This window comes from Dermochelys coriacea, chromosome 9 (assembly GCF_009764565.3).
Source record: "Dermochelys coriacea isolate rDerCor1 chromosome 9, rDerCor1.pri.v4, whole genome shotgun sequence".
Lineage (NCBI taxonomy): Eukaryota > Metazoa > Chordata > Testudines > Dermochelyidae > Dermochelys > Dermochelys coriacea.
In genome coordinates, this window is record NC_050076.1 from 57,889,677 (window position 1) to 57,909,198 (window position 19,522).

The window sequence follows — 19,522 nt, forward strand, 5'->3', positions numbered from 1 at the left end:
AGCAATGTCAGAGTAGACTTCTATAATTTTACATAAAAGGCTGCCACACATATTTTACCAGGACAATAATATATTTAGCACATTATGACTTTTAAATTAATACCTCAAAAGACATACTTTGTACAAAATTTATCATTGTCTTGTAAAAGTCATGAATATGGGGTACAGGTGTCACAATATGTTTGTCTATCGGTGCAAACCAGCACTAATTTCATTATTACAATTAACGTATAAATGACATATACAAATTGTTTCAGGCAAAGATAGCAAAGGAAGAAGCTGGGTGTTATAGTACATCAAATGTCAGTGCTGAGATTTATAGTCTGCTGATCCAGCTGCTTAAAGGAGTGGGAGTCTACAAAAAATATATTTTAAGGCGGATAATAATAATACTCATTGCAGTAAGAAAATTATAGCATAATCGCATTAATATGTAGCGGTACAAAAGGAAGTTATATTAATTTCTTCAAATATAGCCAAGCCATAAGATTTCAGTGAGTTTCTGGAAAGAAACCTGTATCTTCCAATAATTAGAAATATCAGACACTAACATTCTTGAGTTTCTTCTTTGTTTTTAAAATCAACAGGTTAATGTGGAGCGTATTTATCAATAATTCAACCTGAAAAATCCAGTACGGACGGAGTGGCTGTCACAAAAACTAACGGTCAAGGCTGATTCTCTCGCTCTGGACCTTCGATTTCAGAATGTAGGGGATTTGCACATATTGTGACAAATGAACCCCATATTCATGACTTCCCAAAGACAAGGATAAATTTTGTACAAAGTACGTCTTTTGAGGTATTATTTGTAAAATCATAGTCTGCTAAATATTATTGTCCTGGTAAAATATGTGTAGCAGCCATCCGATGAAGTGAGCTGTAGCTTACGAAAGCTTATACTCAAATAAATTTGTTAGTCTCTAGGGTGACACAAGTACTCCTTTTTTTTTTTTGCGAATACAGACTAAGACGGCTGCTACTCTGAAACCTTTAAAATTAATAGTTGCCATTCCAGGCTGGTATTAAAAGCCCAAGGGGATCATTTTCTCTGACTAGGGCTTGGCATACGATGGCATCCTTCTTGTTGAGTACCCTCATGCTCTTTTATCCTCCCCTCTGAGTACGAGATAAAAAAGACAATCTTACTGAGGTACCAGCCAGTGGGGAACAGAAATTGCGGTATATAAACCTGATGCATTAATGACGTCTTTGGCTGGAGGCAGCCCACCTTGGGGACAATTTGGAGTGAGGTGGAGGGTTGGGTGGGGAAATATTTTATAGTCAGCCTTTGTTTCTCACCCACAGACACACTTTGTTTATCATGCGTATTTTGCCTCTATATTTGCCTTTATCACCTAAGGGAGTGTCTCTTTTAACAGTTCCTTTACCTCAGCCGTTTTGTAGCACTGTTTTTTAAACTACAGTTAAAATGATTTGTAATCGTTTTTGTCTAATGCAGTTTTTTTTAGTAACGCAACACAAAAGAGAAACACTACACTAAGCACAAAATAGAATGTACGAAACAGAATAATTTTCGCGATAGTACACTCATGGTATTCTGGGTTTACCTTTAGCTGATTTTGTGCATAAAACATCACTTACGTTTTTCACAAATATCTTTCCTGATTGCAGACATCAGCTTTCTTATGGAAGGAAGAGGCTGTGTGTTATAGTACATCAAATGTCAGTGCTGAGATTTATAGTCTGCTGATCCAGCTGCTTAAAGGAGTGGGAGTCTACAAAAAATATATTTTAAGGCGGATAATAATAATGCTCATTGCAGTTAGTTCTATTAAGAAAATTATAGCATAATCGCATTAAGATGTAGCGGTACAAAAGGAAGTTATATTAATTTCTTCAAATATAGCCAAGCCATAAGATTTCAGTGAGTTTCTGGAAAGAAACCTGTATCTTCCAATAATTAGAAATATCTGACACTAACATTCTTGAGTTTCTTTGTTTTTAAAGTCAACAGGTTAATGTGGAGCGTATTTATCAATAATTCAACCTGAAAAATCCAGTACGGACGGAGTGACTATCACAAAAACTAACGGTCAAGGCTGATTCCCTCGCTCTGGACCTTCGAGTGCAGAATGTAGGGGATTTGCACATGTTGTGACAACTGAACCCCATATTCATGACTTCTCCAAGACAAGGATAAATTTTGTACAAAGTACGTCTTTTGAGGTATTATTTGAAAATTCATAGTCTGCTAAATATTATTGTCCTCGTAAAATATGTGTGGCAGCCATCCGATGAAGTGAGCTGTAGCTTACGAAAGCTTATACTCAAATAAATTTGCAAAAAGAAAAGGAGTACTTGTGGCACCTTAGAGACTAACAAATTTATTAGAGCATAAGCTTTCGTGAGCTACAGCTCACTTCATCGGATGCATTTTCTCTAATAAATTTGTTAGTCTCTAAGGTGCCACAAGTACTCCTTTTCTTTTTGCAAATACAGACTAACACGGCTGCTACTCTGAAACCTGAAATAAATTTGTTAGTCTCTAGGGTGCCACAAGTACTCCTTTTTTTTTTTTGCGAATACAGACTAAGACGGCTGCTACTCTGAAACCTTTAAAATTAATAGTTGCCATTCCAGGCTTGAATTAAAAGCCCAAGGGTATCATTTTCTCTGACTCGGGCTTGGCATACGATGGCATCCTTCTTGTTGGGTATCTTCATGCTCTTTTATCCTCCCCTCTGGGTACGAGAAAAAAAGACAACACAGAAAATTAGCTATTGACACCAGCTAACTTAACAACATGAAAATTTAAAAATGAGACTAGATTTTTGCTAGACAAGGAGGGTGAGGTAATAACCGTTATTGGATGGTGCGAGAGACAAGCTTTCAAATGACACTGAGCTCTTCTAGAAGCGGGGTGGGGGGCTGGATTACAACTTGTTCGTACAAAATGTACATCATCACTAGTAACTTTAAAGAGCTGCCACTATCTCAGCACTATACAAGAACAAAAGCACCTTCACTATAATCCCGGCGGACATCCTGCAAGATGATCGGTGACGATTTTTTGAACCTGGGCACAAGCTTCTTCCAACAATATAGTGTTTATACTATCCAGTAGTTCGATCATCAAAGATTGTTGTAACATTTTCGAGGGTTAGAATGTCATTTCCCAACAAACTGTCAGTTGCGTTAAGTGCAGACCCGTGCGCTATTCCCCCGCTGGGAGAGCCCCCCCCAATACAGAAACCCGAGGCTATGTTTCAGGATTGGAAATCAAGCCGCTGAGTCAGCTTCCTGCAGTGAATTCCAAATTTCCCATAAGTAGTGCGTGACATCTTGCCAGTTTCAGGTGTTCCTTTCTGCAGACTTCGGAATTGCCTTAATCACCATTCTTTCACCTACTTAGGAAAAACGAGAACAGTTAGCAAGTATCTTACTGAGGTACCAGTCAGTGGGGAACAGAAATAGCTGTATATAAATCTGATGCATTAATGACGACTACAAGTCTTTGGCTGGAGGCAGCCCACCTTGGGGACAATTTGGAGTGAGGTGGAGGGTTGGGTGGGGAAATATTTTATAGTCAGCCTTTGTTTCTCACCCACAGACACACTTTGTTTATCATGCGTATTTTGCCTCTATATTTGCCTTTATCACCTAAGGGAGTGTCTGTTAACAGTTCCTTTACCTCAGCCGTTTTGTAGCACTGGTTTTTAAACTACAGTTAAAATGATTAGTAATCCTTTTTGTCTAATGCAGTATTTTTTTTTTTTAGTAACGCAACACAAAAGAGAAACACTACACTAAGCACAAAATAGAATGTATGAAACAGAATAATTTTCGCGACAGTAGAGTCATGGTATTCTGGGTTTATCTTTAGCTGATTTTGTGCATAAAACATCACTTACCTTTTTCACAAATATCTTTGCTGATTGCAGACATAAGCTTTCTTATGTTTTCCTTCTATAGGCGGCCCAGGATTCAAAGGCCCGCTATTCACTCATTAAATTCATGAGGTGGTGTACTTCCGTTTCCTTTTTTATGCACCAGACCAAGTTTGTAATGTTTTTTTCTGCTGAGCTAAACTTTAACTTTATTAAAAGGTAATAGTTCAGAAGCATCACCGTATTAGCTTAAAGGATTTGTTTTTCGAAAATCATACACAATATACTTTGCTACAAAAGTAGATATTAACATTACGTTTATTTCAATGTTTAATATTACTATAAACTCTTTAAAAGTATTTTGTTGTATCCTGTTCAATTTGTTTTTGAGGTCAGTGTTTAATTTCCTCTTGAAGTCTTTACAGAAGTGTTTCAATTTAACTTATATCCTAAAATAAACTCTTTCTCTAAAAAGACATTTGGATTCTGTCCTGATCTATTTGTATTACAGAGGTACAGGTACTACAGGGGAACGTCAAAAGCACAACATAGGTAGGGACACAGGCAGCTGTAGCAAGAGAAAGACATTGAAATGAGCACTGCATAGGCAGACTGAGCTACAGAATTGCTCAGAACTCAAGTGCACACGTCCTTTGGAGTGTAAATCCAAAATGGTATTGTCTTGCCCTGCTCAGAGAAATGTACAGCACAAGCTCGTGAAATTCGCCCCCCCCCAGTGTCGAGGAAGATATGCACAGTTTTTGCCCTGAAGTTATCAACTGGTTTTAGAGAAAACCCAAACACGTTTATTAACTGCACAAGATGGATCTTAAGTGATTATAAGAAATAACAAAAAGACCAAAGCAGATTACCAACAAATAAAACAAAAACCGCAATATAAGCTTAAGAAACTGGTATCAAGTAGCTATTTCTCATTCTAAATGTTGTTTTAGACATTTCTCTCACAGGCTAGACAGCTTTTCCAGCCAGGGCTCAGCTTTTCTCTGCCCCCACTTTTGTCTTTGTTCCTTAGATGTTTCCAGCAGTCATCCTGTTCAGTGAAAAACACACACTAATTAAGTCACTTCCCTGTCTTAAATAGGTTTACATATGGTGGGGAATCCTTTGTTTGCCAGTGTGGTCCCCCACCCCGTGGAAAAATAGTGGTATTGTATCATGGAATCCAGTGCCAGGTGACTTAATCACATGATCCTTTAGTAAAAAGATTATCTAAAAGGTAGGAAATTAGGGAGAATAGGACTTTGAAGATTCTAAAGGCCCATCAAGAAGGATTGCATTCTGTTTGGTAGGCATTCCCCAGGTGCAAATACTTTTGTAATTGATACATAGTGAATATTCCTAACTTCAGATACAGAAATGATACATTCATACAAATAGGATTTTCATATTCAGCAACTCGTGTCCTTCCCAATGCTATGTCACAAGACCCATTTTGCAAAAAAAAATCTTAGTTGTGCTATATTCATATCATACCAATATTTCTATGAAGAATATGGAGTGTAGCATCACACCTCCCGCTTTAGAGTACTGCTAGAGCCTTAGTCACCAACTAATGTGAAGACAGTGTGCCTACAATCCTCTTCAGGTCTTGGTTATCTAACTTGCCAGTGTTTCCAAAAATTGGAGTGTTATCCATAGGTATTTTTACAACGTTCTGTGTTTCTTTTTCCAGCTTGCAGGAAAGCAGTCTAGCGTGTGCAGCATTGTTAACACAATGTAGATATTAGTAGCTTTTAGAGTGTAGGGGCCTTAATATTTAGCTACCAATGCCATGAGACGATATGACTCCGTTTCCCCTTCCAAACAGCACTCCAGGTTTGTTATGCTTTTCTGCTGTGCCAAGCTTTAAGGCTGTTTACAGGTACTACTAGCTAAGCAGTATTCTTATAGGACTTCCTTGTTACCACTCCTATCATGTTCAAAAGTTCTTTCAAAAATCATGCGTGTCCCACATTTTTTGGATACCACACAGTCATGTTATAAGGCTGAACATTGCTGTGCTGGGTAGTCCCCCAAGGTACAGAACGTCACACTGCTGGAGGAGGCTCGGGAGCCCAGGCTGGTGGAACAGGCCGGCTCAGTGGTACCCCAGTGTATCAGGTTGCACCTTGGCGGGGGCAGCGGGCAACCCATCACAGAGCCCTGTCCCAGTACTGGACCCCTTCTCTCTCAGGGATTTTTCCCTGCAGTCCTACTATGATGGGATTCCCCAAGGTGAATTCTGGAACTGGGTTACCAGTTTACTCCCTTGCTTCTCCAGCCTAGACTGTCTCTCACAATGCTTTGCTAGTGACAAGCAGCAAATCCTTCCAGGCACTGTTATCACTCAGCACAACAGCATGTGGAGCCCCACATCCAGCTACATTGCATGAGTGCGCCCAAAAGGTATTCATGAATCACAAAGAGAAAGGCACCAGCCAACTCCCCCCAGCTCTGCACCCCCGAGCTGTACCATTTTGTCCTGGTCAGAAGCCTGAGCAGTGTAAGTTTATTACCCTGTCTGCCCCTCCCTCAATGTGGAGAGGTCATGCACCAGCCTTTGTAACCTGAGCTGAGATTTTCCAAGCACTTCAAGCCAAAGACAGTGTTTTATGTAAAGTATAAAACAGATTTATTAACTATAGAAAGATAGATTTTAGGGGATTAAAAGTGGTAGGCATAAGAGGTCAGAAATAGTTACCAAGGAAAATAAAAGATAAGCATATTTTTCTCACCCCACTGGTTGTTACAGTTCTTAATATACGGGCTTCTCCTGGACCACTCTCCTCAGATGAACAGCATTCCTGTTGTTCCCAGTGTAGATGGGGGAGGAGAAAGACAAAATATGATGCCACAGTCTCCTGTTTTATATCCTTAGTCTATGTACCTAGAAGACACTTGCCCAGACATGTTCTGATGGGTATTGCTGAATCAAAGAGTTGTGCACGCCCCGTTGTGTGGTGCTTAGGCAGCCCTTCTTTACTTCCGGGGAATTCTGCTCCAAAAAAATAAAAATTCTGCACAATTTATTTGTCAAAATAATGCAATATAATCACACCAGCTTCAATTATTTTGGCAATTTTAAAAAACTACAATACAGAAAAAAGTCACAATAACTATTCAGCATTTCCTAAATACATGAAAGTTAAATTACAAAATACTTGGTAACCAATACCCTGCACTCCAATTGTAAACCTGAATTTTCATTTAAATTACATTACAGAACACCAACAGCAAATAAAAATAAAGTAGAATGTCATTTTAAATTGCTTAGACTTTCACTCATGAAAGTCTCACTTTTGCTAATCATTATCCTGCATTTCAGTACAATCTAGTATACTCATTTAATTCAGTTATAATATAGAAAACAAAGAGCCTTCAAGTTTTTCTCACTTAGTGATTTCCTTGTGCCAGAAAATACAATGAAAAACCTCTCTGCCTCTGCAGAGTTTGAGACAGCATTTATGCAATTCAAGGCCAGTTTGGAGATATTTGGAATTCTCTCTGTCACTGAAAGCCAAAACACTTGGCAGTCTACAAAAATAGGTTGACTTTGACTGGCTTCAGGCACAATATTTTCCCTGTTCAGTTTCAGCTCCTGTTCAGATCTCAGAAAAAACAGGATATATTGAAAATATTTACACGGTTCTGGCAGGATATAATCTTGATGAGGATCAAATAACCTACAAGTCTTCAGAAAATTTAGATCTGGGTGTCCAAATGACAAATATTTGTCAAGCTTTTCAGAACGTTCACGGAATGCCTCTTTAAAAAGAGCTAGACAGGGAAGTCTTAACAGGAGGCAAGTTTTCTGCCTCCCTAAAATTGAAGAATTCTGAGGTGCTTTCTGAAGGGAGCTCTAGATGTGGACTGAAATATAGCTGCAGTTCTTCCAGAATGTCAAATGCTTTAACAGTGCAAGGCTTCCTTCTCTCAAATGCCAGATGTAAACTGATAATTTGTTCACATTTTCTGTACTTTCAACAATGCATAATTAGTTGGGTCATTCAGCATTTTCTGAATAGTTTGCACAGAAATTGGGGAGTTGCTATTGCACTCTTCATTAAAGAACTCTTTGTAGAACTGAAAGTTCTTAGAATGATACTGGACAGCATGGAACCAGCTGTTCCAGCATGTTCCACCAGGGCTAGAAGGCATGGATAATTTGGCATCTGGAGACTCCTCTTGTAGTTTCTGGTTCATGAAAAGGAGGTACCTCTCTTTCCTACTTCCAGAGTTATAGAACATGTTTCTAAAGCATCTTACAAATGTATCAACCAGCTGAAAAGGCTTTCTAAATGATTCATCAATTAAGCTAACAATATAACCTGTTTGGCACATATGCATAGAATTTGGAAACAGTGTAGACAACACAAAATCAAATGCCTTTTTCATGTAACTAGCATTGTCAGTATCAGTCTGGTACTTGTTTACTGCTTTGACTACAGCCCATAAAACAGTTGAGTGATTAACAGTTATCTAAAAATGCCAAAAAAAGAGTTAACAAGCCCACAGCAATCAGGTTCTTCTAAGGGTGCAAACAGTACATTCAGTATTGATTTTGCCTCATCATCACAATGTTAATCAAAGATAACAGGGATTTTCTTGTCTTTAAGCTTCAGTTTTAAGTTTTCCTTTTCTTTGTGGTACACTTCAGATAAGTATGTTGTTAGAGAATGAGCAGGGGGACCCAGAGGCTAACTGAGTAGACGGGCTTCTTTATTGCGGTACTTGTTCCCCTTGACCCAATTGTCGAGTAAGCACTGAATTAGTTAGAGCACACTTCTTTTATTTAAGTTAGTATGTGAATACCTACATTTACTACAACACCCCCAAAACCCTTATTGAGTAATATGAACGTCCATACCATAAATATTAACAGCTATATACTGATTTAATTATTTCAGCCCCTGATTACTATTTACAACATTAGCATATTCTACAGAGAGTTTTTACTTTAAAGATACATTTCTTTGTAATAATTGCAGCCATGAATTCCCTTGATCAGCAGTTCACAGGGAAGGGAAAAAGGGGCCATGACCCCAAGCTTGTTTATGTGGCTGAGAAAGGAAGGGAGCGGGAGTTATCACTGCTTTACATAAACAGTATTTGTAGATCCCCACATTCCTGCAATGTTTATCACTCCTTAATGAGAAGGGAGAGGAATAGCACTTTATCTATCAAAGAGACAGTGCCTGCCCCTGCCTTCCTCTCCAATACAATGCTAGTGGTTACTCAGTTTTTAATTAACCCTTACATATCCCAACACTCTCCCACTCTCTTCAAGAAGGGCCCATTGGATGGCAGGGCACTTGAGCTGGAGACCCTGGCTTTGGTTAGCCCGATACCTTGGTCCACCAGTCATGCTAGGGGGAAGAGAGTGAAGGCAGGTCATAAAAGGCATGAGCCCCTGAATTTACAAGTATGGCTTTTGGGGCGAGGCTAAGGCAGCACATAATTTTAAGCACCCCATTAATATGATTAATAATACAGTTAGTATGAATAGCACCCCTATAACGAGTCATACGACCAAGAAGCAAATGAGGGTCCATTAGGCCTGTCCAAAGGGCACAGACTACATCAGTCTAAGTACAATCAGCAGGCAGTTCAGTAGCTAGTTGGAAGGCATTCATTCCTTGAAGGGCCCGGGTTTCCAAGTTTTGGAGTTGCTTGGCCTGGAGCTGCTGCTACTGTGTCCATATCATGAGACCATTGAATATTTACAGAGAAACAGCTTGACAACTTGGTATGGAATTGGGTAATGCATTGGTTCAATTGTCCACAGCAATGAGTTCCACAGATCCAGTCATGAACCAAAAATCCAATGTCAGAGTGTAATTGTGCCAGATGCTGGTATACTTGTACTCCCAAGTGTTATATTACAGAATTGTGCACACTCCCCGCAGATCACTCCATATCCCATATACATTACACCCAATTGTTCACCCCTGGCACAGGGCACTGGGCCTGCTTCTTAATGGCCATTGGAGAGGGGCACATTTAAATATTTTATTTGGACAAATAATTACTTAACTAAATTATTGTTTATTTTACATCATTTGATTTTTTTAGTGGTTCCCAGTGAGCTCCTCTTTCTTATTATTTCCATAGGGCTTATGGGGATCACCTTAGTTGCAGTCTTATTTCAAGGTACCACTGCAACTATTACCAGGTGCTAGCCCCACTAGTTGAGCATTTTGCATTCCCATACACATTTCCCCCCGCTCCCAAATTTCATGCACTTAACCCTGTGGTTCCTACTGCTCACAGATTCCTTCTGCAGCAACAATTCCACGTGTATACCCTCACCCACCAATTAAATTGTTGCTTTAACTCTTTTATGTATGTGCTGCAGTTAGGATGTACCCCGTCTACCCACCGTTCTTTGGCGTGTACCACCGATTTATGTAATGGACTGAAAGGACACACCGATGAGCTTTTGGTGCACCCGCTCCCACACGTTCGCCCATAAGGAAGTATTTTCAGCTCCAGGCTGCGGCCAGCTTAAATCAGGATCCTTCCATCTTGGCATCCATATTACCTGTAGGGTTACATTCTGCAAAGCGGTTAAATGGTTATATTCTCTGCGTCCCAGGGGAGACTTCTTGCCCAGTCTGGTATGTACATAACCGCAAGTTTAAGGATTGTCCTCCATGGAGGTACCATTATGATTACACATTGTAACACCGCACCCTAACAGGGGAACCCCATAACCCAAACACTCCAGGAGGCCAGAGAATTATATTTTTGGGCCCTTTGTGATAAACCACCTGTCTGGATGACTGTTTCCTACTGTCATTCATTATGACATTCTAAAGAATACCATGCAATATTTCCAGATAAATTTAGTGTTCTTCACTGGGTTAGGATTCCCCCCTCCAATTCATACACCACATACCGACATTGCTCAATTCCCATAGGGGTGGGGGGGGCTAGTAGTACAGTTTTTTTTTTTTTTTTTTTTTTTTTTAAAACAGGTAAATCCTTAGAGTCCTCATCTGCCTCATTACCACTACTTGGAGATGTAACAGTTCATGTGTTTCCTTCCTTTGCCACTTCACATCACTGGATTTGGGTAGGGCTTACAATAGCAAGAATAGCAGCAATGATTGTTTTATTCAAAGTCAGGGTGGTTCTTGTTTTTCCTTTGTAGGTCCACCTGTAAGATGCATGCAACAGAATTGATTTATTCCTATTTTTAACCCCCACTCTGTGCAGTCTCAGCTCCATATACTCCTTGAGAGTAACCCCCTTCAGGGTGACAGCCCTTCTCAAGGGTTGCACTCGCTCTCTGGGGTTAGGCCCTTTGGCCCTGCTGCCTCCTGAGACCACACCTCTGAGGCTTCAGCATGCGCGCGCCTCTCTCTCTCTCTCCTCCCCCTCCCCTCCCCCCTCAGGGAGTCCACTCGTTCTGGACCCCCAGGGCCTCCACACCCAGAGGGAATAATGCAACCCCAGTTTCTAGACTCTCAGCCAGGGTCAAACAGAAGGGTTTATTGTAAATCTGAACACAACACAGGAAGTTCTCAGGACCCTCGGTCCTCAAAAGCCTTAGCAGATCCATCTGGGTCTATCCCGCATCCAGATGCCTCAGGCTGCTCTTTATCCCCACTCCAGAAGCGATATCCTTCCAGCTGACCACCCTATATCACCTTCCAGAAAGCTCCTCCTCCATTCTTTGTCTTTATTCCTGGGCAAACATATCACCTTTGTTACCAATGGCCAGAACCAGCTGACTCCCAGGATGGGGTGGGCCTCTGGGTTGCTAAGTTCCATAGTATCCAGGTCATTTTCTGGGGTCCAGGCTACTAGGCGAGGTTATGCCTGGTCCTCTGCAACAAACACCCTCTCCCACCACCTCGTTAAACATGCAGCACATACGGTATTCGTGCAAAACACAAAGAAAATCCTCCACTTGGTCACATCTAAATTGAACATTTAAATATTAAGAGTCTAATAAGAGAATTTGGCACACTTGCTTTAGGTTGTATGCAAATTCAAGAAGGCAGTTGTGTCCATTTATATTCATGTTTCAGTATGTTAATTTCTACAACCATGATGGTTAAAAAAAACAAAAAACAAAAACAAAACCCAACAGTACTTCATTTCAAACAAAATTGTACAATTAGGAACCACTGAATGTTCCCCACAACACACAGGTTTTTAAACAGTTGTAGCTTCTCTTCTTCCCCCTCACCCACTATTAAGGACAGATTGCACAAAGAAGAACTTCTCTGATAGATAGCAGTACGTTAAGCTGTAACAATCTGCTCAAACAGTATTTTAACAGTATAATAAAAGAAGGAAAGGGTTTATTCTTTGCATAAAACACAAGCTTGGTGTTCTTTGGACAGAGTTTAAAAAAAAAAAAAAACCCCAAACAACTCTGCTCCCTGACACTCTGTCAAATGTAGCATTTAATATCACTGGGCCCAAACCAAAACTCTGGATTCAAATGCACCATGAACTGTGAGGCAGTTTGTATCAAAAATCTCTTGCTTCGAGCCCTCTCTTTTATTAAGAATTCTGTAAGCATACACAATCTCTTTCCAGTGCTGTTTCAGTCAGATAAGGCTCTGCAAATATTAATTGTATATCTGAAACAAACTGGGTGTAAAAAATCTACAAGAATAAATGTGTGAAGGTTTTTCTCAGTGAAAACAGTTTCAGCTTAGCAGTTGGAACATTTCACAAATGAAGTTTAAAGAACAGACACACAGAACACAATGACCCAACTTTTCCTTTGTCCCTGAGAAATGAGAGGCTGGAGAAAACTGATGCACCTACCAAATATATTTCCAAAATCCATAACAAACGTATCAGTAAAGACTGGTCTTCTTCATGATCCTCAGGAATTCCTGCTCATTAACTTCCCCATCTCCATCTCGATCTGCTTCATCAATCATTTCCTGCATGATGTTAAGGATTCAGAGACCAAATTAGATGGGTCCATTAAGGTATATCAGGGAAGGGAGGGAAATGGAATGGAAAGGACACAGGATTTTATTACAACACATTTCACATCCAATCTATTCAAAAGCAGTTTTTATGCTGCTATACACACTGTGTGGTACAGGAACTATCCTGGAAGAAAACAACAGATCCTGCTGTATTGTATCTTTGTAACTCCAGAGTACTGCAATTTCACTGAAGTCATTGGAGTTACTCGGGATGTACCAAAGGATAACGACAGGGGGAGGAATAGCTCAGCTGTTTGAGCATTGGCTTGCTAAACCTAGGTTGTGAGCTCAATCCTTGAGGGGGCCATTTAGGGATCTGGGGCAAAAATTGGGGATTGGTCCTGCTTTTAGCAGGGCGTTGGACTAGATGACCTCCTGAGGTCCCTTCCAACTCTGACATTCTATGATTCTAAGTAGGAGCCACCTGGCCATATATGCTTGGCCTTTAGAACCTATTTCAGATACAGATGGTCAAACTCTTTAACTTTATTTTTTGTACTACTGCACGTGGAAAGGACTTTGATTTAAGATGCTGAAGGATAGCACAACATTCACTTAAGTAATACATTACAGTGTCTGCACTGAGCAAGAACCCCCATTGTGGTGTGGATCTTTAACTTGCAATCTTTAGTCCCAGAGTACTGCCATTTGAGACAGAATGACACCAGGAGAGTACAGGAAACAGGAGGGAGTGGGAAGGAAAAGGGCAGTGGGAAATGGAGATATTTTAAGTAAAACTCAGCACTTTCTGCTGTTACAAATATAATTTACAAATTTACCTGCTTGCATCCAGGGCAAGAGTGGGTTTAAACAACCTTTACATTCCACCCCTGATCCTGGTGCTTGTGGTGTGCCCCTTCCACGTAAGCCAGAGCAGCCACAGGATTGTGCTGGCTGAGAATAGCCCGCAAGGAGCCATAACACCAACCAGGGTTTGCAGGCACACAGCAGCACTCTGGACACATTTCCTTGCCCTACCATCTCCCTGCCTCGAAGACTGAGAGGGTTTTAACACAGATCCAGTTATTCCACCAAGGAATTTCCCCACACAAGGGATATCTTCAAGTACTTGGTTAGGGCAGTCTTATGGACCTTTTGCACTACCACAGCAATGCAAAGGGGATATGTCAGGGACCAGGGATCTGGTCTATGGAGTGTGAAAGAACAAAACATCTCTTGGGTCACCAATGTTGTTAGATATTCGGCTGTGTGTATGTGTTTTTCCTGTGTGCTGTCCCAGCTTTGTGCAGACTTTGGGCAAACCGCCCAACGACCACAAGATCGGTTTAGGAATGAAGACACACAGCTAAGATTATTGTAGATGAAGCACGGTAATAGCACCTGGCAGACTCTATGAGGATACTAAGACATGTATGCCCAGGACAATGGATGCAGCTTAGTTAGTGGCAGGACTTTTCACTGCCCCCTAGGCTGACCAAAGACACTTCCTCTGAGACTTTATTTTCTACATTAGTATAAACAAGATATGTATTGCCCCTCTGACATGGTTAGTTAACACCTTCTGACGTAGCTGATTACCACCCACCACCTTACACAATTTTTATTCACTACACTGTTATTCTGACCTTATTTTTAGGAGGGAATCAATGTGTCCCTGTTATCTTTGGGGAATATTTATATACCATCCTTCATACTGAAATGCTCTGATACCACTCTTCTAAAATGAGTCTGCGTAAGTACTTTGTGCCTAGCACTTCTTACAAATGTGTGTTTTTTTGCAATATTAGCCCTGTTATTGCCAAATTCTGTAAATTTGCAAGCAGGCAAAGTCTAACGTTTGCTCACAGCTTAACTTTGCTTCAGCAAAGCTTGCCCATTACTTCAGCTCAGGCCTCATACCAGGCCTCTAATACAAGGGCTTATATTTTAGGCTCTTTCTACTACAAAGTACACCCATCTCTTTAAAAAGAGCATATTCAAGGCCCCCATGTACTGTGTGGCAAACTAAACCAGAACTCTGTTGCAAAACTTCTGGATTCTGTGGCACTCTAGTGTAGCAGACTGGTGATTCTGCAGCAGTTTCACACAATTTAAAAAGTGAGTGTTAATGAATTAAATCTGAAATGAAATAATACAAATCAGTGACTACTATGTATACAACATACGTAGGCAAAATCATACAAGGCACAAACCTGTAGCTCCTCATCTGTGAGATTTTCCCCAAGTTCCTTGGCCACACGTTTAAGGTTTTTGAAAGAGATTTTTCCAGTTTCATCATCATCAAACAGTTTGAAGGCTTTTAGAATCTCCTCTTTGGAATCTTTTTCAGCCTTAAAGAAGTAAGCAACATACCAGTTCATAGCCAAAAACTTTGTTAACTTGTAGTTAAGTCTAAGAGTACATATCAGTAACTTAAGTGTAAAAATTGTAGTTATCAAAACAAACATTAGAAACACAGGAAACTAAGATTCAATATAAAAGAAACCCAATTATTAGAAATTATGCAAATAGTGAGTGAAAGCACTCAGCGAGCCTTAATTTTGCCAATGTAATGATGTTCTCTGAATGTCACTTTTATGTTCCTTTCATGTCTAGGACCAGATTTTTTCATGATTAAAGTTTTGCAGCATCAACACTGTCAAATGTGTTATTTTGTTATCAATGAGTTTTTCTAAGAATTTTTAGGTACGGTACACAGATCATGGCGGTAGATATCTTAAATTTGGAAAAATACTGTACTGGCATAGTGACTATCACTGTCATCCTCACAACTTACCAAAACTTATCACAGCTTCTCTTCTTAGTGGCAAATGTTGTTTTTCCTCTTTGGTGTGATTTTGATTATATTAATTTCTCTCCACTCCCTTCTTTGTAAGCAATCTTATTAGAGAGAAAGATCTTAAAGACACCACCAACTATGATGGGATGGTTCCTGTTTGCAACCATAAATTTTGCACATGTGGTTGCTAAGATTAGGTAGGGAAGTTTTGAGTCCTTTCAACTCCCACTGAAGTCAACAGGAATTGAAAGCCATTCAGCAACTTGCAAAATTGGTTTCATTGTGACTGTCCCAATTTACATACCATCTTCTGAGTCATCACCAACAGAAAGTCATGGAAGCGGATCTTTCCTGTTCCTTCCTTATCAATGTCTGATATCATTTTCTTGATCTCTTCTTTTTTGGGTTCAAACCCTAGTGCTCTCATGGCCACCTGCAAACAATGAAAAGAGAAGAGATTAGCTCCTCAGTGGGCAATGGAAATAGAAGTATGGAAGAAAAAAAGTTAAACTGTACCATGCTGTGGTTAAATTAGGTATTTTTTTCCCTCAAACAGCAAGGTCAAAGAGCAGGTGATGGAAAAATGGTCTACTAATAACACTTAGCAACCTGGAGAGAGCTGAATGTCTTAACAGCAACCCCTTTGGCTTGTATAAGAAGCTCTCTAGACATGCTCTAGAGAATAATGCACCCAGCCTTCTCTAGACAGTACTAGCAAGTAAATGGAGTCAGTAAAGGGGGAAAATTAATGGAAGAGAGAAGTACTTGGTGCTCTGCAGACCCTCTTTCCCCTATAAGAAAAAAGCCCAACAGACGTAAGACTCATCATCCATTCTGCCTGAGAAACTGTACCCTCTGGTCCTGAGGTCTTTAACCTTATTCATCTGATCTTTCGCATTCTAAGTCATTTTCTGAGGTCTGGGTTTTCCCCGTTTCTGGCTTACGACTCGGACACCCATTCAGAGGGTAAGTGTTCTGGTTAGGTGAAAGGTTTGGGAAAACAAATAGAACAGATCTAAAAGACCACCTTTTCTCTACGGAAAATCAAGGTACAGGAAAATGCAGAGAGCTCTCGTATTCTACTGGTCAAAGAGTCACTACATTACTATTTGGACACTACATTCAGGATGAGGAAGCTCAGATATACTAGATATACAGAGTTCCTGGAGCCACTAGGGAGGAGGGCAAAGAAAGGTCACAGCCTTCAAGGAACGTGACCCCAAGGGAGAAGATCCCATCATGCCTAGTACTGTACTGAACTCCAATCTACCGTGCTCAACTCAACCAGTACTTAAGACCAGAGGGAGTTAGGGTCTACACCTTGACATAAACCTACAGAAGAAGGTCTAAAACAGCTGGGTTTCTGGTTCCTCTATAAATCTCCTTTAAAAAAAACTGAACAGTTGTTTTTTTCTATCATGTATATAGAAGTTACTTCAGCCCCTGCCACATTCCACTGACATAATGGAAATTTCTCTCAAAGGAGTGTAGAAAAAACTTAGAATCTCCTCAGGAAAGAGTTCCCCCACTGCCTCCACACACTGCTTTTCCATTCCCTGGTGAAGAGACAAATGGCAGACTTGAAGGTTGCCTTTCTGCATGGTCCTCTGAGCGAGACAGGATTTAAACTGGAGAAGCAGAAGAGGGAGCTGTAGAAAGCAGGAAAATCTTAGACAGGGTTAATCATCATCCTCCCTAACAAAATGAGTGAGGTGGAGGTACCAAATATCTGCTCTGACACAAACAGAGACACAGAAATTAATGACACTGGCATGATCTTTAAGTATGGCTTTCAGAATGGTATGATCCTCAGATGGCTTTCATAATGACCAAAAACCTTTGACCTTCTGCCAACACATACAAAGCTCATGACATCCTGGAACTACATTTCAGAGTGTGATTTTGTCAACCCAGCTCCAAAGAGCCCCATGGGAGAAGGGGACAGCACAAAGAGCAACAGATAGCAGTTGTGTGGGGATACAGTGACTTTATGTTGTAAAGAGATCAACCCTCCTCTACCCCAGTTTAGATTAGTTTAAGTCTCTATACATCTAGGTCCTTTTTTTCCTTTAGCATCGAGTTTAATCTTGCCTTTAGCTCCTTAACATCTATGTTCCCAGTGCCATCGGCATCAAACAGATCAAAAGCCTCTCGGATCTCCTGCTTCTGGTCTTCAGTTAGTTCAAGTTTAGGACCTGTCTTCTTCCTCTGGGCTACCGCCCCTAATGTAGATTTCTTGAAGCTGGAAGCCTTGAAATATTAATAGAAGATCAGAGACTAGAATTAGATTCCCAAAGCAGGCAGATAAGACTCTCAGCATCAGGGGAGAACAATCCAGAATGAAACCAGAAACTTCCGTTTTCAGCAACCCTTGTGATTTCCAGTGAAGCCAGGGAAAAATAGACAAAGTGGCCACACAAAAATCTAACAAGCTGCCCTTTTAAAGGACAGAGGTATGGCTTGTGAAGACAGAAAGTTCCAGCCTGAAGGTGTAACTTGCAGGGATGATAGGTCCCTGCATATTATGCTCCATCTATATTTATATACAAGTGCATTGAAACTGAGACAATGAGACAGAGGCTGGTAATTTTTGCAGGCTACATGCAGAGCTGTCCTTAGGATATGGTGAATTGGGACAGCCACCCCAGGCCCCATGCTTTGGGGGGTCCCCACAGTGGCCACCCTGAATCGCCTTACCCTAGGGACAGCTCTGTGAGCGTGTCATGTGGGAGGCGCTAGACCAGACCAGAGGGGAAGTGGGGGGCCAGGCTGGCCCAGGGGGTTAGCGGGGGGCCAGGCTCCAGCAGCAGAGGTCAGGCCTGCACTCACCATCGGGAAGTGGCAGCAGTGACCCCAGCCCTCCCTTCCAGCTCCCAGTGTCACTCAGGGGAATGGGGTAGAAGCCGGAAAGAGGCAGAGCAGGGGAAGGAAGAGGTGGGGTGGGGGCTTAAGGGAAAAGGTGGAGTAGAGGCAGGGGTGGTCCCAGGCCGCACACTCACCTAGGGACAGCCCTGGCTACATGGTTGGGATCAAGATGATACAGTGTGCCCCAGAATATCTTTGCAAGCCACGCAGCCGGGACCAGCACCATGTAGCACACACTAGGGACTATTGCCTATGTAGGCCATGCCACCTACATCAACTGGAGCAACATATTGTGGCAGTATAGCCTAATAGATTAGCATTGACCTGGTCTCAGAAGACCTGGTTCTAATCCCAGCACTATTATTAGACGGCAGGATGACCATCAGTAAGTAATGTCCCTGCTCTGTGCCTCAGTTTTCCCATCTATAAAATGGGGATAATGCTACCACCCTCCTTTGTAAAGTACTTTGAGATTGACTGATGACAAATGCTCCAAAAGGGCTGGGTGGTGTTATTACGGCAGGGTGGGAGGAGGACCAGCACATGTGGGGGTCTGCACCCCCTTGGAAGCCCCCCCTGCAGCACGGGCAAGGATGCAGCTAGGAACTCTGTACCTACCACGCCAGCCCGGACCCAGCCCTTTGGACCTCAGGGCCCACTCCCCGAGCCACTGCGTGGGGGTGGAGTTGCTAACTCCCTGTGACAGGCTTCGGGGCCTACTGCTTCTGCACCCCACTGCGGTCACTCCATCAAATGGCCGGCCTAGCCCGCGCCCCGTCCTCCAGACCGAACAGCTCTCGGACCCACTCACCATCCCGCAGGCTGGTACCGCAGAAACAGCGCCTCCGCTCCGAACAGAAAAAAGGGGCGGACACAGTATTAAGAACAACCTTCCCCATAGGCCAATAGTTCTACCTTGATGCCATAGCAACCATGTTTCCCATTGATTAAAGGCCTTGCGCTGGAGACCCGATCGTATGCCGATTGGTCAAGATGCTTAGTGGGCGGATCCGGAAGAAGAGAGGGGTCTATTCCGCCTTCCTTCAAGTCGATTGGCTGAAGAAGAGTATCCAGGAAACCAATCAGTGCGCGCGTTGGGGCTCGGCTGA

General features: G+C 41.6%; 1 protein-coding gene across 4 annotated transcripts; it reads right to left on the minus strand.

Moving 5' to 3' along the window:
- Positions 1-10,821: 10,821 nt before the first annotated feature.
- CETN2 (centrin 2) lies at positions 10,822-19,449 on the minus strand. 4 transcript variants are annotated; one of them, XM_038416526.2, is made up of 6 exons: positions 19,225-19,375; positions 17,640-17,798; positions 15,853-15,981; positions 14,962-15,099; positions 12,636-12,757; positions 10,822-11,007 (listed from the first exon to the last, which is right to left on the minus strand). In XM_038416526.2, the coding sequence occupies exons 1-5, from the start codon at positions 19,225-19,227 to the stop codon at positions 12,668-12,670; spliced, it is 519 nt and encodes a 172-aa protein (XP_038272454.1). In that variant the 5' UTR covers positions 19,228-19,375; the 3' UTR covers positions 10,822-11,007; positions 12,636-12,667. The 4 variants fall into 4 exon arrangements, with proteins under 4 accessions (XP_038272454.1, XP_038272453.1, XP_038272452.1 ...); XM_038416525.1 differs by lacking the exon at positions 10,822-11,007 and adding an exon at positions 11,323-11,538; XM_038416524.2 differs by lacking the exon at positions 10,822-11,007 and having other exon boundaries at positions 12,346-12,757; positions 19,225-19,449.
- Between the last annotated feature and the right edge of the window lie 73 nt (positions 19,450-19,522).